The sequence below is a fragment of the Onychostoma macrolepis genome, chromosome 07, assembly GCF_012432095.1.
Source record: "Onychostoma macrolepis isolate SWU-2019 chromosome 07, ASM1243209v1, whole genome shotgun sequence".
Classification (NCBI taxonomy): Eukaryota; Metazoa; Chordata; class Actinopteri; order Cypriniformes; family Cyprinidae; genus Onychostoma; species Onychostoma macrolepis.
The window spans coordinates 6,057,766-6,082,285 of record NC_081161.1 but is presented as its reverse complement, the minus strand read 5'-3'; the positions used below and the strand labels follow the sequence as shown (position 1 = coordinate 6,082,285).

Below are 24,520 nucleotides of genomic sequence, written 5' to 3'. Positions count from 1 at the left end.
CAGAAATTATATTATTTACATTTGCATTGTTTTTGCCCCAGAACAGACCTGCACTGGGCCGGTGTGTGACATAAAACATGCATCTCCATGTGCTTAGACAATCTGTTTTGTTAAACTGTTCAGTGACAATGTGTTCTGGCTAAGAGCCTAACTGCCATTCTTGCTAAGAACAGTTTGTCTCAGATTTGGACTGGCTTCGTTTAGTGTATCTCTCTTCCAAAAAGTACTTGCTTTCGGGTATTTGTACCAAGAATTCATTTTATAACATAAAATGCATCCACTGATGACCCTGACTGAAGTCTAAATCATTTATATTGAAATATCTGAGATATGTATACTCCTACTACTCTTTATTCAATGAAAAAATGGGTCTAGGGGAGTTTTTGATATGGTTTTGATTTTACAAAATAAAATAAAGATGTCCTGTTTATTGGACAGTATAAAACCCAGTAACGTAAATACATGTTTTATGAAACAAAAGACAGACAACGTCTTAATATCATAGATTTTATAGTCTTAATTTTAAATTTGTGCAAAAACAATTATCCCTCTGGCTTTAAAAAAGGCACAGATGACATACACTTTCATACTTTTACAATACGGATTTGAAAACAAAGCACAAATCTGAATATTTACACAAACCATTGTACTGTACAAACATTTATGATTTCCCTAAAAACATCAATACTCAAATATATCGCTGCAACAAGACTGAGGTAACAATTCGAGAAAGTTACAAAGAAAATAAAAGTCGGTGAAAAGTTAAAAGCAGCAAAACGGAAGCCTTCAAAGGGATTATTGTGCTCCATGGCCCTTGTTTTATAAGAACATCTACATTAAGTCTAAATCCTCGAATCTGAACACTAACTGAGATATGCACTAAGATAAGAAGTAGATATACCGTTGATATACAACAGTCTCTTTCCTTTCAGAGGCATGGCTTTCAGCGCAAGTACCTTTTTATCATGTTGCAGTATAAAGTGGTTTAAACAAACTGATGTTCAGTCGGCATGGCGCACTTGAGTTTCATTTCGTGTGAAATAAAAAATAAAGTTAAACTTCTAATGGAATTGCTTTTGGCAGTAATGACAAGCTCTGGGTTCTATATAGCATTTAACCAAACAGGAATATGTTAGACGCCGACAGACGTTCGATTCTCAAGTGAGCACATATCACATGTCACATTCATAAATATTTGGTTCTGTTCCACAGAATTTGCAGTTCTGAGCAGGGGTTGAAGGAGGCATAATAATAAATAACAAAAATGAAGGCACCATAATGAAAGATGAGCCTAAACATGCACTCAGTGACTCTGAATCCTCCTGGGATTGAACATTGTTTCAATGTTTTTGCACCTTTACCATAAAGTCTGAGTACTGTTGACTCTGGAAGGCTTACATGCATTATGAAGAAAAGGTTTCTTTTGCTTGGAGGTTCGCCTCTTTTTCTTTGCCATTTCTCTACGAAGCATCTGTTTGCCCACTTCAGGTTTAATAAATCCCCCGTACTGCACTGTACACACTCAACTACTATTGCAATAGAGCGCAAAAGTTTCCGGAAGTAAAAATCCCACTCATTTTCCTCATAGAGAAATTGATTTTTGAATTGAACTTTTGAGACAGGCGTACCATCTGAGCTGAAAATTATATTTTCATATTATGTTTGTAATTTTGTGATTCATCATGGAGATGGTTGGATTTTTTTACTATAGATAAACTGAACTGGAAAAATATCTCTTAAAGCAAAAAAGTGGGTGTGACTATTACACCCTATTCCAGCTCCGGCTTCCAAAAATGATTTAGGAAATAAAGCAAAAAATGATAAATCAACAAAATATCTGTACAGATTAAATACAGTGTAATCAATATGCATTTTGTATGTAAATTAGAGAATTTGCTTGTATTCAAGACTAACAGAATATAATCAAAAAATAAACTGACTTGAATCTAAAAAACAACAACGATTGAAACCAGCACCGCTGTTAAAATACCATTTCTACCACACTGCATTTTGTTAAGAGCTGCATGTGGTCAAAAATCTTATTCACAATTGTATATAAAACCTTTGGAAGCCCATGGATTGAGCTAGCAGACTTTGACACATCCTTTGGTCTTCTGTAAATGTCTCTTTGGTCCAAATGTTGCATTTCATTTGATATGTCCTGACTTTCGAGAGCAAATCGGTGATCTTTTGTGTCCCGTCAGTGCCGTCTCACTCTCTAACAGCGAAGACACGGAACGAACCGCCTTCTGAATTGGTTTTACTGTGAGAAAGAAAGAGAAAGAAACAAACTATTTAAAACACACACACACACACTTGCCACTTTATGAACAGATCTTTGTGAAAAAGATCTAAGATGAGTTAAATTACATTCAGTTCACACTAAAGTATATTCTTTTAATGTTTACATTAAACACTTAATTGCAGTTGAAAGAAAATTTAAAACGATTTAAATTTTAACTGAATTAACTGAACTTTAAACCTTGGAGTGTTTTTTTGATCAACTTAAGTAGGACTTATATATTTGTAATTGCACATTTGTTTAGTACATTTAAAATATATGAACTTTAAATGTAACATCAAATAACGAAACTTATTTTTAAAGCACGTTACATGTGCTTTAGTATGATAGTCAACATCTGTACTTTTAAAAGCATGACAAAATATGTGAAAAATATATGGAAAAAAATATATAAATAATATGCACTCTAAAATAGAACTTTTAATTTGACATTTGTAGTTAAAGTGCAATTTATACTTCAAGTGGCCTTATGTTTAATTAATATTATATTAGATTTGAAGTACACTACTACATGTGCTCATTCAAAACAGTTAAGTGACAGTCAGAAAGGAAACAATAGGGATTCGACTTTGGGTTGGTCTAGTCTGAACTCACCGAGTATCATTGCTCTCTAATTGACTTCAATGATTTGTGTACATGCTTTAGATTAGCTTTGGAAAGCATGATATTAACACTGGCTCAGTGCTCTTCTCGTGCATGCGGTTTCATTCAGTTTTCTTCCAGCATTCATTACTGACTACTGCTCTTGGCCTTTTCATTTATTCAGAAATGGACTGGCCTTCAGATGGTGGTGTATTGGTTGCTTCGTTGGCATCGGATGTGCTGTAATTATCCTTGACTGAGTCAGACACCAACAGTTTTTCCATCCAGTGTTAATATAGAGAGCATGTGAATACTTCCATGTTAATAAAGCAGAGTTCACATGACTGGCTACCCCCCATTTCCCCTAGACTGCATCATATGAATAGGAAATCTATCCAAGCTGTCAGTAAATGGCTTTACTATGCTCAGTCTATAGGCCGGTCAAGGCCGGCAAGCGTTTAAGAGGCCAGGATCGATTCCTTCAATGATGGTGTTTGATTCAAGCGTCAGATTTCATTACACTGGAGCCAATTCTGTCGATTTAAGCACTTTGCATTGGAGAGTAAGCAAAGATACCCTGTGTGGTCCATCCTCGACGAGAAACCACACCATTACTCTTCAACCACTAACATGCCACAGGCAGATTTGGCCCATCTTGGCTTCTGACCACTGAATTGAGTTACTGAGAGAAAGCGAAGGGAGGAATCGAGAGCAGAGGTGAAGCGAGATACAGGACATGTACCTCTCGGACTGGATGCCATTCTTCAAGGTCCCGGTGTAGCTTTTCCTCTTATCCAGAGCCAGGAGGTCCACATAGCCGCCGCTGGCTTTGATCACCCCAGCGTGGATAGCTGCTCGGCAGATACTGGAGCCCTGGACACGAGGAGACAAAAGCGTATTCTTTTAGTCGGCATGCCAGTGTTCATAAGTAGTTCCATTGACCTTCATGCTGGAAGATTTATATCATGCTTCCTCAAAACACAAACCTTTTTGTTATATACTATAGTATATACACTACCAGTCAAAAGGTAATTGAGATTTTTTAATGTTTTTGAAAGATGTAACTTATGCTTACCCTGCAATTACTACTGGTGCATAATTATTTATCATTAATAAACAGTTTTTGAATGATTTCTGAAGGATCATGTGACAATGAAGACTGGAGTAATGGTGCTGAAAATTCAGCTTTGCATCACAGGAATGAATGACATTTTATAATATATTACAATAAAAGCAAAAGTTATTTTAAATCGTAATATTATTTCACAAAATTACTGTTTTACTGTATCTTTAATCAAATAAATGCAGCCTTGGTAAGCAAACTACACATGAATTACATGATGCTCTTTTTTTTCTTTCTTTCTTTTTATCATTAAAAAAAAACTTTTTTTTAAATACAATGATTTAAATACATATCTTCTATGATGTGCATGTTTTTGATTTCTGAAATGAAATTCATTTGGGCAATTTTTTAAATATTTTTAGTAGTTTTGTATAATCTTTTATTATTAATTCTTAGAAAATAAAATATTTTAAAACTAGTTTGATGCTTATTAATAAAAAATATATAATTAAAAAATGAAAAACAGTAATTTGACCTCTTTATGACAAAGCAAGGTTAATTCAGGTTGGAAAATGTCATGCGGTATGACATGAAGTTAATAAATCATGATATTTGTTTTAAAAAATAATATAATAACCCATTTTAAAAACTGATTAAGATGTGTACAAAAGGTGTACAAAATATGTTATCATTTATAAATTGATGGTTACACAACATGACACATGAATCCCTTAAGGCTTAAATACACTACACAACTCAGCATATTTCAAAACACAAGGCATCATATACTCATCGACTTTCTAAATATCTACAGAGAGTAACTGAACGACTGAGGATCACACACTGCAAGTTGTTCTACAACAAACGCAACAAACTCACAAAGAAAGATAAGTGTTCTAACATCAGCCCAAAATATGAAACACGTTGGATGGAATCATAGTCAGAAGCATAAAAATTGGAGTCTGTACCCATCACTACACAATTTTCTGAGAAATCTGTCAACTCCGACTGCCCAAAATTTGCACACTGGCCCTGTCAGTCTTTCGTCAGTTACACTCTTATAAAATCAAGCTTTTTCATTGGCATCTATGGTTCCAAGAGGAACCTTTAACATCTATGGAATCTTACCATTTCACAAAAGGTTCTTTTTGGAACCTTTATTTTAAAAAATATAAACTCAACCCCTCCAGGCTGTAAATCAAGGCTAAAATCTGGTCACAAGTCGTAAGTGAGCAACAGTAATAATGACAATGTCCAAAGCACCATGCAACTATGTTTTCCACGCTCAATTCCACAGTCCTTGAGATGTAAACAGTCTAAAGGAGCCTGGACAAATGACATCACTTCGATGTCTACGGCACGCACAAGAGCAAGGCCAGAGCTCAAGAGCTCCAGAAAAGGCAAGTTAGCCAGACACCTGGCTTCAGAGCAGCTTAGTGTGCGTGAACCCTCTGGAACTGCATGTACCTTCAGGTTTTATTCTTTTAACCTGGAAAGAAGCTTCAATCCCTTCTGTCCGCAAAACCATTCAGTAATGAAAAGTAATGAAAGTGCACAGCTCATCGCACACGTCTGTGTGTCGCTATCTTATAATACTCATCCAATTGCTCATGCACTTTCAAACAAAGACTACCTTCACAAATTACCAAGTCCAAACCACTGAATAATGAGGGTTAATTAATGCTTACTGGAAAGTGTGCACTGATCTGAGGCCAGCTACACAGACGCTCAGCTTTTACAAAGGAATGTGGCTGTAAGGCCAAAAGGCAACAAGTTCATTTGAGTTCACACACCACTACACAACCAGGCCATTCCACACTAGCTCTCTGAGAAAAAGACATGTAGGAGGAGCTAATATATCCTGATTTAAGTCAAATTAAGAAATAACTGAAGACTGACCGTTCAATTGTTGTAAATTAAACTTACAGTTTGATTCAGAGCTTTGCAATGAATCCAGCTGATCTATTTCTGAATGATTCATTCACAAATTGGAGTTGACAGTGTTTGGCATCTCGCTAAAGAGCCTGCTGAAGATTATCAGTGAATAACAACTTAAAGTTTGATCTGTCTCTCACATAAGCTATGCAGAGTGATTTGTGTGAATGAATAGTCATCATTCATTATACTTCAGAAGTTCCTTTTTGTGTTAAATGAAAAAAAAAAAATTATACAGGTTTAGAATGACATAATAGTAATTGACAGTCTTTTTTTCTTTGCCTTTTTTATGTGGAAAAGATGCACACTTTAGCATATTGTTCAAAAGAGTAAAAATAATATACTTCAAAATAATATACTTAAGTGCAAACTGAATTGAATGTTTTCAGATCCTTAATGGCATGTTAATTGCAATTAAATGAAAACGTATTATAGTTTACATTTATATTAAATGTGATTAGCTTAACTGTAGAGTGCTTTTTTGACCCACTTAAGTACATCTTTATATGTAATTTTAAAATGACTTCTATTTTCTTTGAAATATGGTTAAAGCTACTGCTGAATGTGAAGCCAAGTATTTATGTTAAACTAAAATGTACTTTAAATATACTTTAATGTCTTTTTTTTTTATGTAGTTGCAATTTAGCGCATTTAAAGTATATTGACATTAAATGTAATATTGAATAACAAGTGATAAGTGAAAAAGATTAATAAAACGTAATGACCGAATGATTTAAAAGTGTACTTAAGTGTGTTAAGACAGTCTCTCTTTAAGTACACTTAAGTGGCATTTGATTTCATTAGGAATATATTAGCTGCAAGTAAAGACTTTTAAAAGTATACTTTTAAGATTTGAAGTAACTACAAAAGCACATTAAATACAGTTAACTGCACTTAGTGTCATAATTTTGATTAATAAGTTAATAAACAACCTCAGCAATGATGAAGTTACACAGTAAGCTGTTCCTTAAACAGTTAAGTGGTCCGTAAGGCCAAGTCCTGACCTCAGGCATGCATGAGTCAGTGTAAGAGAGCTGCTTTCCAAGCTGCTGCTCTGTGGTCAGACTCTACACTCTCTGCAAGAGAAATTAGTGGTGACAATGGAGGCCACCTTCACCGAAATCTCCCTTTAGACTCACACAGACAATTCTGGTGGTCGACCCTCACCACAAGAGCAGCACGCTCACTTTAGCACTCATAAGTGCCTGACTACGAATGCCTGTTCTCCCTCATTTCTCATCTCTCAGCCCTGTAAGGGCACTCTCGGACTGAAGCAGCTACTTACATCTCCGTATATGTTGCTGCCGACCACTGGAGCCCAATATGAAGGTTCGTTTATGCAATTAGCTGGGCAGAAGACTCTGATGAGATAGAGGGGAAACTGGTAAGGTGCATTGCAACGACAAGGACAGTACATACAATTGACCTGATATTGGAGTGTATATGGCGAATATTGCAATACACTGAATAGTACCTTGGACAATGAGAGGTGGATGCCTTGAAGGGACAAATCTCAGCCACTGTTGTGTAGCAGTCTATTGTTTGCTCTAAAGAAGGGAAAAATACATCTAAAGATGATTTGCCAGTCATTTGAGTAGCTTTAATTAACACACTGACTGCATACTGGAAAACATATATCAATGAGAATACTTGAATTTACATAATAATACATATTTAGCATACTTTTGAAAAGAGTATTTATTATGGAAATAAAGTGTGAAATGAATGCAATATTTTAGGGGACTTAATTGCATGTTAATTGCAATTAAATATAGTTTAAATGTATATAAAATGCAATTAGTTGATCATTTGCGTGTTTTTGACCAACTTGAGTAGGTCTTAAGAATATCTTCATCTAACTTTTCTTTGAAATGTAGTTAAAGTGTACTACTGAATGTACTACCAAGCATTTATGATAAACTAAAATATACTTCAATGTCATTCCAATTGAAACTTGTATGTCACAGAATATTTGCATTCAATATTTATGAAGATATTACAATAAAAATACTCACCTTCCACTCTCGACACTGTAAATGCATTGCCAGGTTTGTATTTACTGAAAAGAAAATCAAACAATGCAGATTTGATTGAATAACTCCAATGTAGACAGTGAGTTGTGGACAAACTGAATTCAGTTGATATCATCCTAACATTAAGACTACCTGAATGACTCTACGCCATTCTTGGTTGCCTTTACAAAGAATGGGAAGTTGTCTTTTCTCGTTACATCCACAAGGCCTCCATTGTTGTCAATTATTCCATAGTGGATAGCAGCACGGCAAATACTCGATTGCTAAAATAATAGAAGAAAAAAAAGGAATTAATAAAAAAATCTAACATCATCCACTTAAACAAGACCATGTAAAATCTCAAAGTAACACTTACAACATCATAATACAGTGTTCCCCACACTTTCCCCTTCTTATTTAAGCAGTTTGCTGGGCAGTTGTACCTTAAAAATAAAAATAAAATCACCAGTAAAATTTGCTGAAAAGTGTACTTAAGTGTGTTGAGACAGTCTCTCTTTAAGTACACTTAAGTGGCATTTGATTTCATTAAGAATATATTATCTGCAAGTAAAGACTTTTAAAAGTATACTTTTAAGATTTGAAGTAACTACAAAAGCACATTTATTACAGTTAAGTGCACTTAGTGTCATAATTTTGATTAATAAGTTAATGAAGAACCTCTGCAATGATGAAGTTACACAGTAAGCTGTTCCCTAAACAGTTAAGTGGTCCGTAAGGCCAAGTCCTGACTTACGGACTTAACATATCTTAACATATCTTAAAATCTTTAAAGAAATATCAAATTATTTTACACTGACCTGTTGCAGGCTGCTCCTTTACATTTGTCCCTCATTTTTGTCTCACACTTAATATTTTGTGCTGAAAGGCAAAAGAATAAAAATAGTAGAAATTTAAAATCTTTTATCATAAATAATTTAAATAAATGCACACATTATTACCAAAGCTTCATTTAAACGATTGTAAAATACTAAAAATGCTAATAATTATTCTTTATTTTAATTATATTTATTTAAAAATAATTTAAAATGATAAATAATAATAATTAATAGTTTTTATATCATTTCTAAAGAGTTTTTTCATTATTTCAAGTAATATTATTCACACTAACCTAGATAGGTAGTTCTTGTAATCTTGGTTGAGGAAGGATTGGTATTTGCAGGTTTTTGGGGCAAAAAGGGTTTGGGCTGAGGCCTAGTTGGAGTAGTTCGAGGCTGTACAGGCTCCTGGGGCTTCTCCACCTCATTCATATCTGGAGACTCATGACGTTCAGGGTCTCCTAAAAACAAAATCACAAAATAAAACAAAAAATTAGATTTAGACTTCCATGTGTTATAACTTTATAATCGTTCATCTATCAGCGCTCACCCTTGTAGCAGAGGTTGTCTCTGCATCCTCCTCCATAGCTTGGTGGGCACTGGGAACAGGGGCGGCCGTTTTGGTAAGGGGCTTCCCCGATCCAGTTCCCCCTAGAAATAGGGCACGGGTTCAGCATGAGTTTGGAAACGACTGCAAAATCTGCACATTTGACTGAGCACTCAAAACACATTATCACATACTCACATCTCAAGACTGATTAAGGAAAACAATTCCCAGCTGCCAAATTAAATCATTAGCTTGGAAAAGAATAGCATATTCTGCCCGTGTTTTCCTTTCCTAAAATTCTCCATTTACTTTTCCATTTTCCTAAGGATGAAACTTTGCTTATAGCCTCCGTGTTTTAAAGAATGGAACCTTTGCTTTAAGAAAGTTTCGTTCCATAGGCCCATCATCAGGAACAGTAATTAGCCATCTGGTGTTAAGTGAATAAACGTCAGCATAAAGAGCTTGTCTTACTTGGGTGAGTAATTGCAGACGAGATAGATGGCGTTCTCCCAGATTTCTCCCCATACGTTCATACGTGGACACGTGTGAACAGCACAGCCGACACGGTTGGTCGTGGCCCAGACCAGCTGAAAATGAAGAGAAATATGCTATTATTAATGGTGTCTGCTAAGGCGCTTGCTTATACTCAGGAAAATGGATTTGTTCATAAATACTGACATGTAAGTCATCTGGAATGTTGACATAAGTGTGTTATTTCTTCTCTAAGCAATCTTGAAGTTCAGGATAATGATAAAATTAGCAAAACATCCCATAGAACAATACACTGACAATGAACCCAAGCCAAATCTATAGGCTCTTTTGCAACCCAGGCTCACTGGAAATACGTGCCTCTAAATACATAATGACACAAAGTGAAATGTCCAGTGGGTGGCGCTAAAACACGAGTTCACCCTGGCACGTTTTATTACATTATACAGGCACATATTGCTGTGTTATTAATACGTTGCTTCAGGTACGTATTGTGGCGGTTCAGAATTCAAATATCCAGGGAGTGTCGCTAAACGTTAATGCTTTATCGTGTTGTAAATATCCCCTACACCAAACCCAACCCTAAACCTACCTGATAGTGTTAACAAATGCAAAACTGATATAAAAATGCATTTGTTGATGCAGCTGTGCTATTTTAACTTCCTTATATGCAGGTTTCGTCGAACCGTAGTTTCACAGGGTTCTTACCTGAGCTCTTTACCTCTCAAGTGCAACTCTGCGTGAGCTATCTATCAAACTTACTGAATATGAAAACCCATACATATGAAGCTGGATATGTGATGCAGACGTTCAAAAGTATCAGTTTTCAAATGTTGCAGCATGTTAAAAGTCATAACAAAATATCCTTCATGTAATTGTGCAAAAATTAAGTAAGCAACCATCCAGAACACCCTAGCAACTACTCAGAAACAAACTGGAAACCATCTAGAACACCCTGGCAACCACTTAGAAAAAATCTATAACACCCTAGCAACCCCATAGAAACACCCTAGCAGCTGTTTAGCATTGCATTACAAAACTCTAAGAACACCTTAACAACTCCACCAACTGGCAACCACAAAACACTAGAAGCATGGCAGCAATTTTCCAATTCAATATATACACATTTTTACATTGTACTTATGTTTAAAAAAATATCAGCATCCCTGCACAGAAAAAAAAAAGACTAGCCTAAGTTGGTTGGCTGGTCTTAGCTGGTTTATGCTGGTCTCCCAGCTTGGCTAAGATGTTCAGCTGTTTGTAACTGGATGGTCAGCTGTTCTCCCAGTCTGACCAGCTAAAGAAGTGGTCAAAACCACTCTAAAATCAGCTGTGGATCTATAATTAATTCATGTATTGTATTGATTACACTGATGACCCTACCCCTACCCCTCACCCTAAACGGAAAAAAATGATTCATTGAATTTACTAAAAAAAAATTAAGGTAAGTGGTTGCAATCACTTTATTTTAGCTACATTTAAATAAATTTAGTTGACTAACTTTCAAAATTTTTTATTTATTTAAATGTAGCTAAAATAAATTGTTTGTAACCACTTAACTAAAAAAAAAAAAAACATGTGCCTAACCTTACCTGTCTCCCTCCTCAATAGCACCAAACATGTTTGTCAATTCACCATAAACACAATACAATGTTCCAAAAAAAATGTTTTGACCAAAGTAAGACACCTAAGATGAAGTGATACCAAATAATTATCTTTTTGCATGCATGAAAGATGCAGGTACATTTGCTGTTATTGTCGAAACCGTAAAAAAAAAAAAGACATCCATATCGACTCCCTCTGCGGAGAAATTGTTCCCCAGCAGGAAGTGGTCTCCGCTCTTGGGCAGCAGCAGCATTAGATTGATGGGGCCACGGGGGCCGTGAATAGAGACTGCCCTCTTTCATTCTGCCCTGTAGGGCGGAAGGAGAAGCACCTCAAGTGTGACCGGTCCAGTTTCCTGAAAAACTTCCCTTCATCCACTCTTATCCACACAAACAAAGTAATGCCTGCGTGCAGCCCATTGAGCTGCGGTCAAGGCCCTCTCTGATTCGCTTACACACAATAGGGTTCACCGGGTGCAGCCCTGCAGCACGAGCCAAACCATTTGACTGTGAAATGAAAGGGAAGCGCTTACTCAGACTTTTTTTTTTTTGTACATACTGTTAAACCGTAATGGGTTTGCATATAACCTCATAGAACGCAATCGAGGGAGCACGTCTCAATACTCCCTCAGGAAAGCACTTCCTCTGCAGAGGCCGCAGACAGTATTGGCCATGGGACAATGATATAGCAAACTAATCAATCTCAAAAAACACAAACTCAATCTTAACCCTGAGGGACCGTCTGGCACCGAGAAGATCGTGGGGCCTCCAGACCTGTTCTCCCACGTACAGCACGTGAGAGAGGAGGGCAACGGGGAGAATCGCGGCACGGATTTGGCGCGGATCCCCTACGACTCTGCGTTCTGAATCTTCAAAGGAATTCGGGTCAAACAGGAAAATGATTCAGGAGTCTGGGAACGGCTTCCAGATGCTTGTGACCTGCTTTCAGAGCTGAGTGAATGTGTATTTTCACAAACTCATCCCAGCGATAAAGTAAAGTCTGAGAGGACACGAGGCTATTGCTCAACCCCTCCTTTTGTCCTCAATTTTCTCTGTTGTTGTCTCTCTTGAACTTTAGTTGGTCTCTCGTTCCTGCTCTCCTTTTCTTTGTGCATTGCATCTGTTTGATCTGGCATGTTTGATATGTTTTGACAGTATCCACATTACTTTTTCAAATACCATTTTCAAAAAAAAGAACCACAAAAATCCATGGGTTACCACTAAAGTGGCCCTAAATAGTATTTCGTCACTTGATAACACTTTAGTTTAGGGAGCAATTCTCACTATTAACTAGTTGCTTATTAGCATATTATGCAAATTACCAATGCATATTACTAGCATATTTGCTGTTTTTAGCACTTATAAAGCACATATTAATGATCTCTTAATCTCTTAATCCACCCCATACGTAAACAACTACCTACTAACTATTTATAAGCAGCAAATTAGGAGTTAATTGAGGCAAAAGTCATAGTTAATAGTTAGTTAAGAGTGAGAATTGGTCCCCAAGCTAAAGTACATCACTTAAAGGGACCTAAAAATTAAAAATCTGTCATCGTCAACAAGCCCTCATGTCGTTCCAAACCCATTGAGATGCAAATGAAGATATTTTTAATGAAAATTTTAATGAGAGATTTCTGTCCCTTCATTGAAAGTTCATGCAACCAAACCTTTGACACTTTGAAAAGTGCAATAAGTGATTCATGTGAATCGAGCAGTTTAATCCAAGTCTTCTGAACAGACACTATCGCTTTATAAGATGAACAGAATTAATTTGCATATAAACATTCATCAATGTGCATACATAGAACACATCAAATATGGTAAAAACAATCTCAACCATACAGCACATGCTTGATGTGCAATAACAAACCTCACTGGACTTTCAATGGATGGACAAAAATGACAAGAGAATATTAAAAATATAGTAGTATTTTAATTAAAGTATTTGCATTTTTGGGTGAACTATACCTTTAAGCTTCATTTATAATATAAGAATTAGACAATAAAATATCATATCAAATTGTTTCTGTAACAATTTCTAATTTACAATTTTCCCAAAGTGATTTTAGTGGATGGAGTCATTTCCCCAATAAACATGTCCACTAAGGTTTCACATTCAGGAAATGACAAAATATTTTGCATATTATCCAATAAAATTAAATACTGTATGTACTTTTTAATCATACCTGACAACCCTTTTTGTACTACCTTTCTTTAATTACCACTTGATTTGATATTTTGTAATGTGATACAATTGCATTCACATATTTTTAAGACTAGCTCAGATGTCTAAATACATTTTGGGACCATTATGTGACACTGTTTCGTGTGAGGTTTATGAACACCAGTGGTCCATATGCTGCTTTCAAAGGCATTTCTATTTTAATGCAGGTCACACATGCAACTTATTAAACTTTGCTGGTGAGGAGAAACGCTAGCTGGCACGTGCACACCTTCGCACGCAAGTTTTAAAACCATAAACAATGTCATGTTGTTTAGTCCCACTGGGATAATTGTTTGTAAACTGTAAGCAAACTGGTCTTTCTCACTCACTTGTGTGTAGTGGGTGCACATGGGTCCAGAGCAGCGCTCAGGGCACCAGGGGTTGCACTCATGCGGGTAAGGGTAGGTGTAGTCCTTCACCTCGTCGTACCAGGCCTGTACATGGTAGGCCGGAGAGCGGTACCTATCAGGAGAGAGATGCAATAAATAATACTATTATGAATATCAGGCCACAGTAAGATACAATCTTTACATCAATAGGGTTTTATATGTAAAATGCATTTACATTAATTCATTTGGTAGATGTTTTTACACAAAGCAACTTAAAGAGCATTTGTCAAATCCATGACATTTACTTGTGTATTCAGGTTTCATTTCTTTTGATTACTGAATAAGGATTAAAAAATGATAGGAAATTCATCTGGGTGATTGGTTGTGGATCACTTTGGTGAATTTTTGGTGGATTAAATGCTTATCCGTAGTAGTTCAAGTAAAAAAATAGTTCTGTCAAACGATTAATCACGATTAATCCAAAATAATCCAAAACAAGTTTTTGTTTACATAATATGTGTGTGTGTACTGTGTATATTTATTATATATATATATAAATACACACACATGCATGTATATATTTAAGAAAGATATGATATGTTTATATATTTTATATATTTATATATGATCAAATTTATATGAATATAAATATACATGTAAATATTTTAAAAATATATGCTGTATGTGTGTATCTTTATATATACATAATAAATATACACAGTACACACATATATATTATCTACACAAAAACGTTTATTTTGGATGCAATTGATCGCGATTAATCGTTTGACAGCACTAGTAAAAAAATAAAGTTAATTTCAGCAGCAGTGCCAGGGTGATGGTTTTAAATTCCCAGTGAATGCATGAACTGATAAACTGTATATTTTTGATGCAATGTAAACAGTGTTGGGGAAAGTTACTTTTAAAAGTAATGCATTACAATATTGCGTTACTCCCTAAAAAAGTAACTATAATGTTACTTAGTTGCTTTTCATGGAAAGTAATGCGTTACATTACTTTTTGAGTTACTTCTTAAATCTGGGCAGAGCTTGCATGTTTCAGCTATTTCGTATGAATTTCTAATGATCCTATTTGTACGTTTTCATACAATCTGCTTTTGCCCCACTGACGGTTATGTTTAGGGGAGGGGTGGATCAAAATGTTTTTTTACAAAAAAAATCATTGCACAAATGAATTCACATTTTACAAATTCATACGAAATCTCCACCTTGTAAAATGGTTCTGTTTTCTCGTAGGAAACTATATTGTATACATTGCAATATTGCTGATTTTGTATGAATTAATACAATGAAAATTATGCAAAAGGTATGGGTACTACTGACCAGTGTTGGGTAAGTTACTCAAAAAAAAGTTATCCACTACAAATTACTAATTACTTTAAAACTGTAATTTGATTACATTACTGATTACTGCATTTAAAAAGTAATAAGATTACTAATTACTTTACTTTCAAGTTACTTTCAAGTTTACTTTACTTTTCAAGTTATCAACCTAAAAAAAATACACTACAAAGAGAAACTCATAGTTCTTTCATTAATTTAATATTGACTGAAAAAAAATACATAAGTATTATTTACATACACTCCCAATATCAACAATCTTTTTTTTTTTTTTTTTTGGTTTTGTAAAATAAAGAAAACAAATAGGTTGCACTTTCTGCATTCTCAGTCTCCGTGAATATCTTCCTGAAACTAGTTGCTAAAATGAACGAAAATGACATGAGAAATAGTTTATCTAAAGAAAGCTTAAAGATTATTAAATGAAGTAAGTCATGTCGAAAGCAAATATTCTCTGATAAAATAATCCATACGAAACCAACGCAAGGTCAAGTCTTTTCCATCTGAGCTCACATAATGTGATCATGCCCACGCACATCATGCGCTATAAGATAATCATCTACGCGAAACCAAGCTTGAGACGCACGAACATGTAAATGTCCATATCACCACTGTAAACAAAGAAAGATTCAAATTCATCTCGGCTCCTTTTCGTTTTTGGAAGAAGACGCACTGTGAGGAATAAACCTTGATGCCGACGCGGTTTAATCCACTGGATGATCTTATTTTGATTAGTCATTTATTTTTTACTTTATTAGTGTTACTGTGACATAAACTTGTACACATTCACTTGTTGAACTTTTCCCAAACTATAATACCCAGACTAAAATATGTCGAGTGCAACATTTTGAAATATGATTGTTGTAGTCCTAAATGTTGTAGGACTCATCTGCATTTTAGCTCGCATTCTCCGGTAATTTATTAAAGGGCATACTGACATGCAAAACATGATTTTTACTTCATATTTTTTTACCACTGCATTTGTAACTTAAGTAACATAATTTTATTCACATAAGTAGCCTAACTGTAATCAAATTACAAAAATTTAAAATGTAGCGCATTACTTTCCTGCGTTACCAGGAAAAGTAATTAGATTACAATAGTTACTGTGTAACGCGTTATACTCTGCTACTGACAAAGGACAATGGAAACCTTTTGCCTGCGAAATGTTATTAAAAGTTACTGCAACTTGAGGTGATTTGGATAAACGCATAATAGTAAATGTAAAGTACAAAGATAAAATTAATACACAAAAGTCTGAAATACAACAAAAAAATGTCTCAAAATCTGAATGAATAACTTTTCTTGCCTTAAGAAAAAATATCGGTAACACTTAAGAGTAGGGAACACTTATTCGCTATAAACTACGACTTTTCCTTCAATAAATTCCTAATTTGCTGCTTATTATATAGTATATATAGTAATAAGCATGCTAATAAGCAACTAGTTAAGAGACCCTAAATAAATATCTTTTTAGAAAAATATATTTTCCAGACTTTTTAGGCCTGGAAATGACAGTTTTAAAATTCCCAAATATTTCCATGGTTTCCCAAGGCATTGATAACACCATGTGCGACTGGTTACTTTACAGGAACAGACGGATGTGTAAATGTGTTTGCACTAATACCTTCCCCAGTGCACTGCCAGGTTCTGCCCGATGGACATCAGTAGGTCTTTAGGTCCATGTTCCCACTGGCACTGTTCTGCCCAGTAGGTCGCTGACTTCTCCAGTTCATCGTCCCAAACCTGGTCATACACACACAAACTAAATGAAACTCCCACCAGAACATATTCCCATATATTTGCACTGAGACTTTCACAAAATACTGAACATGCTGAGTTTTATTCCCAGATAATTCCCTTTGCCTTCCTCTGACTCTTCATCTTCACTATTGGACTGGGAATCAGGCCCAATACAACAAAAATATTGGCTACAAGCACGCACATCAGATCTTGGCTCACATCCATTGTAAATCCCCAGCAATCAGGGTTAAATGAGACAAATTTCCCCAGCTTATTTCTCCACCTGTAGGGAGGGAGGACTCACTTCGTGCCACAGAACAGGATTCTTCACCTCTGAGGAACTCTCAGTAAATTTCCAACTGCATGATGGGTACAAACACTCACACATTCTCTAACCTCAGTTCTGAAGGTGCTGTTTGGGACTAAGCCACATTTCTGAAACCCTTACTTGTTCGCTGAGGCCTGGCAGCTGTTCTGAAACCCCTGCTTGTGGTAGACTCATGTCTTTCTCAAAGGCATAAACCCAACTACATTAACCATAAGCCCTTGCTCTTTGTATCTTTCCCCTAAAATACTCACTACATCAACATTAAACTCACGTTCGATTACCATACGCAAAGGTACACGGGGAACAGCAATAAAGCAGGACTGTGCTCTCTATAGGTCCCTAGTACACCTATGATTACTTAAAAGTCCTATGGAAAAGTTTTTCCCTCAAAAACTCCATTTCCCACAATGCCTTGCTATGGAATAATGTTGAGGCCTTCAAATGTGTGAAAGTGATGCAGGTGTATTCAGTTATGCTCAACTGAACCAAGAGCTTTTGCCAGGTCAAGTAAAAGATGACAAAATTGTAATTTCTGGGTGAACTATAACTATACCTATAAAGAAGTGCACTTAGTTGAGCTGAATGTGCACTTGTAGTGTACTTCAAAACATAAAAGCATTTTTTTTTAAATAAAAAAAGTAATAAAAGGTCACTTAAGTGTACTTGGAGTACATTTTCATGACTGTGATTCTTAACACACAAGTGTTTTTTATTATAATGTCAAATTTAAAAGTTTTACTTTAAAGTAGATTTGAAATCATTATGTTTTAATAATCTTTTGTCAAATGTGTCATTTTGATGTGTTGACTGATATATGAAAGCACTTGATTTGAATTGTAGTGTGTTATTATATATTACATTTAAAATACATTTTAAATGTACTAAATTGCAACTGTCATTACAAATGTGTAATTTCAAATATATTTAAATACATTACTTTTTAAGTTTTAATAGAAATGGCATTAAAGTATATTTTAGTTTGCCATAAATGCTTGTTAGTACATTCAGCAGTACTTTAACCATATTTCCAAGAAAATAGATGTAATAATGCAATTACATGTACATGTACTTAAGTCCTAAGGTTAAAAACGCTTAAGTTCAACTAATTGCATTTCATTATTATTAATTAATTATTAATGAATTAATGAATTAATTATTAATTATTCATTTAAACTACTATGCATTTTCATTTAATTTCAACTAACATGCAACTAAGTGTTCAAGAACATTGCATGCAGTGCGCACAAGTATTTTTTATTATTTTTTTCAAGTTCAAGTTCAAGTTGAGCTTTATTGTCATTCTGCTACATGTGTGGACATATAGTGGAACGAAATGTCGTGTCTCGCAGGACCACGGTGCTACATACTAGTTAGACATGAGATACACATACAGCAATGCAAATATAGGGGGAAAAAAACAAACAAAAAAAAACAAAAAACAACCACAATAGGGCTATACAACAGTTTAACCATCTGACTATACATATACTATAAATACTATAACTACTATACCTAGTTGACTACACATACACAAACTGAGACTGTACAAGAACTTTACATAATAAGTACTTTTTCATAATAAGTAATCTTTTTGAACGTATTCTAAAGTGTACTTCTTTTTTTTACAAGGGAATCCCTATAGCACTTGAAAATTAAGGCAATATACCTGCCGTTTCTGTCACATAACTGAAGCCTCATCTCTGGTCCAGTAATGTCACTAATCTTTGGCTCTGTTCTCTATCTGTGTCATGGCTCCTGCGTCAACCTCAGTGTAATTGTCTCCACAGTAAAAAGGCACAGCAGGATTACACTTGTAAACTCAACATGTCTTTTCCAATGAAGCCAGTACTTGGCACCTACACAAACCTTACAGCAAATTTACTGCACCAGAAGAAAAAAAAAAATGATGAATGCTGCTAACACAATATGCAATTAGTATAAATCAGGGTCATTAATGCAGAACAAGTGCTGTTTTTTTTTACAGTTCTCGACATGTGTGGTCAATATTAAAAAAATGCCTGCAGACGAAAACGAACAGTGAACTGTCTTGCTGACTACACAGACAGTTACCTTCTAAGGCAGTATACTAACTGAAATCGAGCCTCAAAAGTTGATTTGACTATTCATAGACAGCACTGGGAGACTAGACAAACTACTGATTCCAATAGTATAATACTAGCAATTAGTTGCTAAGCTAACAGTGTGATAATCTAATAAGCATAATAAACCTTGTGAAAAAGAAGTGTGCTTAATTGTATTGAATGCACACTTCAAATCATAAGTGTTTTTAAAAACTCTACACTTGCAGATAATATTAATGAAATCAAAGGTCACTTAAGTGTACTTAAAAAGAGTATACTTTCCTTAATATGTGTTATTAATTTTTACATTTAAAGTAAATATATTTTATATGCACTAAATTGTAATTTCATAATTACAAATGTATAATTAAAAATGTATTTAAATACATAACATACAAGTTTCAACAGTATATCAATTTAAACTACAACACATTTTCATTTAATTGCAATTAGCATGTATTTAAGGGTCTGAAAACGTTACATTCATTTAACACTTAAGTATATTCTTTTAATGTATATTATTTTCCATAATAAGTACTTTTTTAAAAGGTATGCTAAAGTGTACTTTTTCATAAAGGAATACATAGCACACACAAAATATTGGAAAGAGTAATGCATTTTTAAATAGATCGAATTTGATACTTTTTGGTATTGAATGATTATTTTTGTATTTATAATCAATAATTCTCTCGATTTATTTGCCATCTTGTGTGGAAAATTTCAACTTGTCACATCGAAAACTTTCCTTCAGCATTTTAAACTTAAATAAGATCTTAGAAATCAACATAACGTTGTTCCCTACTTTTTGAAACAGTCTTTGTGTTATATTACAGTAAATCATAAAAAGAGTTGGTTGGTTGTGAGGGTAAAATGACTCAAACTGTGTTCCATTCTCACCATGTACTCCATGTTGGAGGAGGTCGGGTACACCTCTCCTCTCAGCTTGTTGTGCAGTTGCAGGATCTCCTCTCTGTCTGACCACCTGATGGCTCTGCGAGTGCGTAAAGGTGCATCGGCTTTTGTGCCGTTGGGCTCCAGCTCATCCTGGTAGCGTTGCATCAGCTGCCTCAGCTCCAGAGAGTCAGGGAGGAAGAGGGAAGCAGCCAAACTGGCACCCAGGAATAGCAGGGCAATGGAAACGAGCCTGTGCATGGCAGCGGTGATGCTGTCAGGGTCGGACTACAGTAGACTGCCTTGTGTGAGCGTGTCTTCAGGGCTCTGTTCTGAAAAATCTGGAAAGAAATATGGTTTCCATGAGGACAAGCGTTGGGAAAGTTGTCGGAGCAAACGCTGGATAGTAAACACACGTCCATGTGTTTACACACAAAGAGAAATCAGTGCTTCAACGAGGACATTGCTAAATTGGTTTCATTAGTCTCTCTTATTGCATCCTGACTAAACATACACCACAAATATATGAACACAAACAGAATCCAATAACAACAATCATAGAGGGTTACTATTCTGGAACGACATGAGACGCATCCATCCATGTAGTGCAGCAACTGCTTCTTTGCTTAAACTAATGCTTATCCTAATGCTTGTGTTACATTTCACCCCAAAATAAGTAATTTTGCGTAAAGCAAGCACTATTTTAAGACAAATAAGATTAATTGGGATATTACTTTCATGACAGTTGAGCACATTCCTTCCCGAATTCATTTTCTAATTTTACTGTAATACCCAGTCATGATAACTGTATCACTATTACAGTAAAAATGCTGATATACAATGTTTTCAATTTAAATTAGCATAAATTAAAGTGGTTATCTTTTCTGTAATACCTAAAAACGTAACTGTGTTACTATGCTACTGTAAAAATATTGAAATACAAAGTTTTTAAATGAACATAAAATTAGTATGGTTAATAATTCAAATGTGACTATCACTTTATTAGGCTACTGTAAAAATATTGAACTACAATGTTTTTAAATTAGCATAAATTAAAATGGTTATTATCTTTACTGTAACACCTAAAAATGTAACTGAATCACTTTATTACCGTGAAAGAATTGAAATACAATGTTTTTTATTTAAAGCGCTGATTATCTTTACAGTAATGCCTAAAAAATAAACTGTCACTGTTACAGTAAAAATAATTACATACATTTTTTTTTCAACTTAAAGTGGTTATCATCTTTACTGTAACACATAAAAATGTAACTGCATCACTATATTACAGTAAAAATATCAAAATCATGTTTATTTAAATATCCATGAATTAAAGTGGTTATTTTTTACTGCTAAACCAAATAATGTTTATTCTACTATATTATAGTACAAATATTGAAATGTTTTTAAATCACCATAAAGTACATTTACAAGTACAACAGATAATACCATGTTTATTTAGATGTTATACACTTTTTTATTATTCATTTATAATATTACAGTTTTTCACATTACAGCAATGAGAACTGTGCTTAATTGATTAATAATTCATTAATGATAATTCAATTATTTAATTAATTATGTTAACTAATAATGTCAGAATACAAAACATCTTAATGGTCCTAAAATAGGCTTCATTTTCTTTAAGAAAAATATAAGTCCTCGTTTGTTTCTTATGATATTGAGATGAAATATGACAGACATTACAGGATTCTTGTCTAATTCACCCTTTTTGTACTCCCTGCACAAATGCCGTAAATTGTTTAGATGAATTTGCCATCTTCACTGGAGCAGCACTCACCAATGAGGAAATGAAGCGGCCCACACTGATCCACAGCAAATGAATAGTTTGTGCTCCAATTAGAAGAATGTTTATTGTGTGCCATAATCAATTGTCAAGCCAAAAGCCCCATCTTTACAGAACAATTACTATCAAAGCCTCACATAACAAAAACCCCATTGTAATCTTCATTACTACTCAAAAGATCAAACCATAAGCCTGATCTCCTTCGATTAGATTGTTTAGGTTGATGGACCAGCAGGTCTGTTTGATCTCTGCAGGTTCACAATCTATCCATAAACTCAACTTTGTTTATCAAAGTCATTCATTTCCCGAGGTGACAATGGATAATTCATTAGCAGATTCACACATTAATCAAAGCAGGTCCTTCTCTGTCCCGGACTGACTTTCTCTGGGAATGGAATTATCCAGGATCAAGCAGTGTGCGAGAACGGGAGCGAAGAGCAAGTGAATTTGAGTTATTTAGTGAATGACAACAGTGGCCACTTCTAGCCCACACATCTAACCGCTGAAGAGCCAAACGTTAAACTCCAGAAACGTAATGGACCTACAACAATCCAAATCTTTCTCTCATGGCTCTGTAATTTACTTCTCCCTCTCTCTGACTCTCTCTGCAGAGCCTTGACATCCAACACCGGTCTGAGTAAACACAGGCACCCCTTCAATTCCAGCTGCCGCTCTCTCTCTCCCTCGCTCTTTCTCTTTCTAGTTCACATTCAGTGCCATCTCATCTCTCTCCCGAATTTTATACTACCGTGACAGACAAAGCAGCCAGGAAAACGCCAGCCGGGCACCTGGTCCACATAAACACGAGCCAAAACATGCCAGGTGGTCCATCTGTACTTTATATGGCTAACTGGTGGTTGGTTTTGCACATTGTGCTTTTCACAAGCATTAAAGTTTGAAATGGAATAAGATGAAGCATGACAGTTCAACCACATGCACATTTTCCAACTGACAATGAGTGCAACTAATGTCCAAAATTATGACCATAATGCATCTTGCTCTCAAATTGATGTGCAGATTAATGAGCATTAGATTCTACACTCTGACTATTAATGAATCGTTACCAAAAAAGGAGAAAAAAACAGCTCCTCCAATGATGCTGCACATCCAACTTTAATTGACTAAATGCATCAGTTAATCAATGCATATTATTAATTGAACTTCCATATAATACACTGTCAGAAACACATCTTACCTAGTTTGCGTCTTCTCCACGAGCTATCCCAGAGGTTGCTGCAGCTCTGTGTCTTGCGGCTGGAGTATGTTCCTTGAAAGTCAAACAAGTGTGAGTAGTGGACTGTGTTTGGCAGCTGGTGACTCCGACTGAGTGTGTGGAAGAAGCTCCGCGCCTTTTATAGCGAAGCAGAGGAGCGTGAAGAAGAGGAGGGGAGGCTGAGGAAGGTTGTGTTCCTGGCAAACCTCCGGCGCTCTGACGAACGATGTCAAGATGAAAACGCAAAGAACGTAAATCATCGCACACCAGCTCCAGAGAGGCGTCCAGAGGATTACTCAACAACTCAACACAGCCGGATGTTTGTCGAGGAGTTATCGTTTTGTAATATGTCTTTAGGCCCGTCTATACATTAATAGTTATATGACATTTCGTCATAAATGGAGAACGGGGCTAGTTATAACATGTTATTACTATGTAGGCTACTCTGTCATGTTACTTCCCGTCTATTTTAATTTTAACTTTAATAATAATAATAATACTTTAATTCTGCCCAGGGGTAAAAGGCGCCTTTGATATTATTTTCATCTAAATGCACAAAAACATGGTTTAGCACTTTCCAAAACATTCGCTTTTCAAGATGCACGTGTATATTTGTCTGATCTTTGATGCGATCGCCCGCAGCAGCGCAAAGTTGATACTTGATCTAATATTTTATGTTTTAAGTAGCAATTGAGAATCGCAAAAAATTAATGCATATATTTTGAGACAAAGGTCTTCTTTATGATTTTCAGTTTTGTTTAAGATAATTAAAGCAACAGTTTTTAAATAACGAAATATGTAAAAGTGTGGACTTTTCAATTTGTTGACATGTCATGGTTAGATTCAGATGGTAAATATATATTATGTTGGGTGTCCATATTAGAGATAATCACCATGTTTAGAATAAAACCATCATATTTAAAAACATGATATTATTGGATCTCCTTCAATACTTTCAGAATCTTTACTTATTAAAATGATTTTGTTTCTGTATTTTAAAATACATTTTTATATTAACATATTTTAATGACAGTATATTTATTGAACAAAAATTCATTATTTTATTTTTCAAAATAAGCAGAAAATAGTACAAACCTTGCTAAAGTGAATGTTTTGAACAAGTATTAACTTAGACATTATTTTAAAAAACATTATTTTAGCTGAAGTATTTGT

At 35.0% G+C, this 24,520-nt stretch overlaps 1 protein-coding gene across 1 annotated transcript; it reads right to left on the bottom strand.

The window, feature by feature from the left end:
• Positions 1-511: 511 nt before the first annotated feature.
• crispld2 (cysteine-rich secretory protein LCCL domain containing 2) lies at positions 512-23,764 on the bottom strand. The gene is made up of 15 exons (XM_058780484.1): positions 23,330-23,764; positions 20,334-20,668; positions 16,912-17,030; positions 13,927-14,059; positions 9,749-9,864; positions 9,281-9,381; positions 9,024-9,191; positions 8,713-8,773; positions 8,271-8,337; positions 8,048-8,178; positions 7,898-7,941; positions 7,357-7,429; positions 7,168-7,243; positions 3,627-3,757; positions 512-2,263 (listed from the first exon to the last, which is right to left on the bottom strand). Exons 2-15 carry the CDS (start codon positions 20,586-20,588, stop codon positions 2,212-2,214), a joined length of 1,527 nt encoding a protein of 508 aa, XP_058636467.1. The 5' UTR covers positions 20,589-20,668; positions 23,330-23,764; the 3' UTR covers positions 512-2,211.
• Between the last annotated feature and the right edge of the window lie 756 nt (positions 23,765-24,520).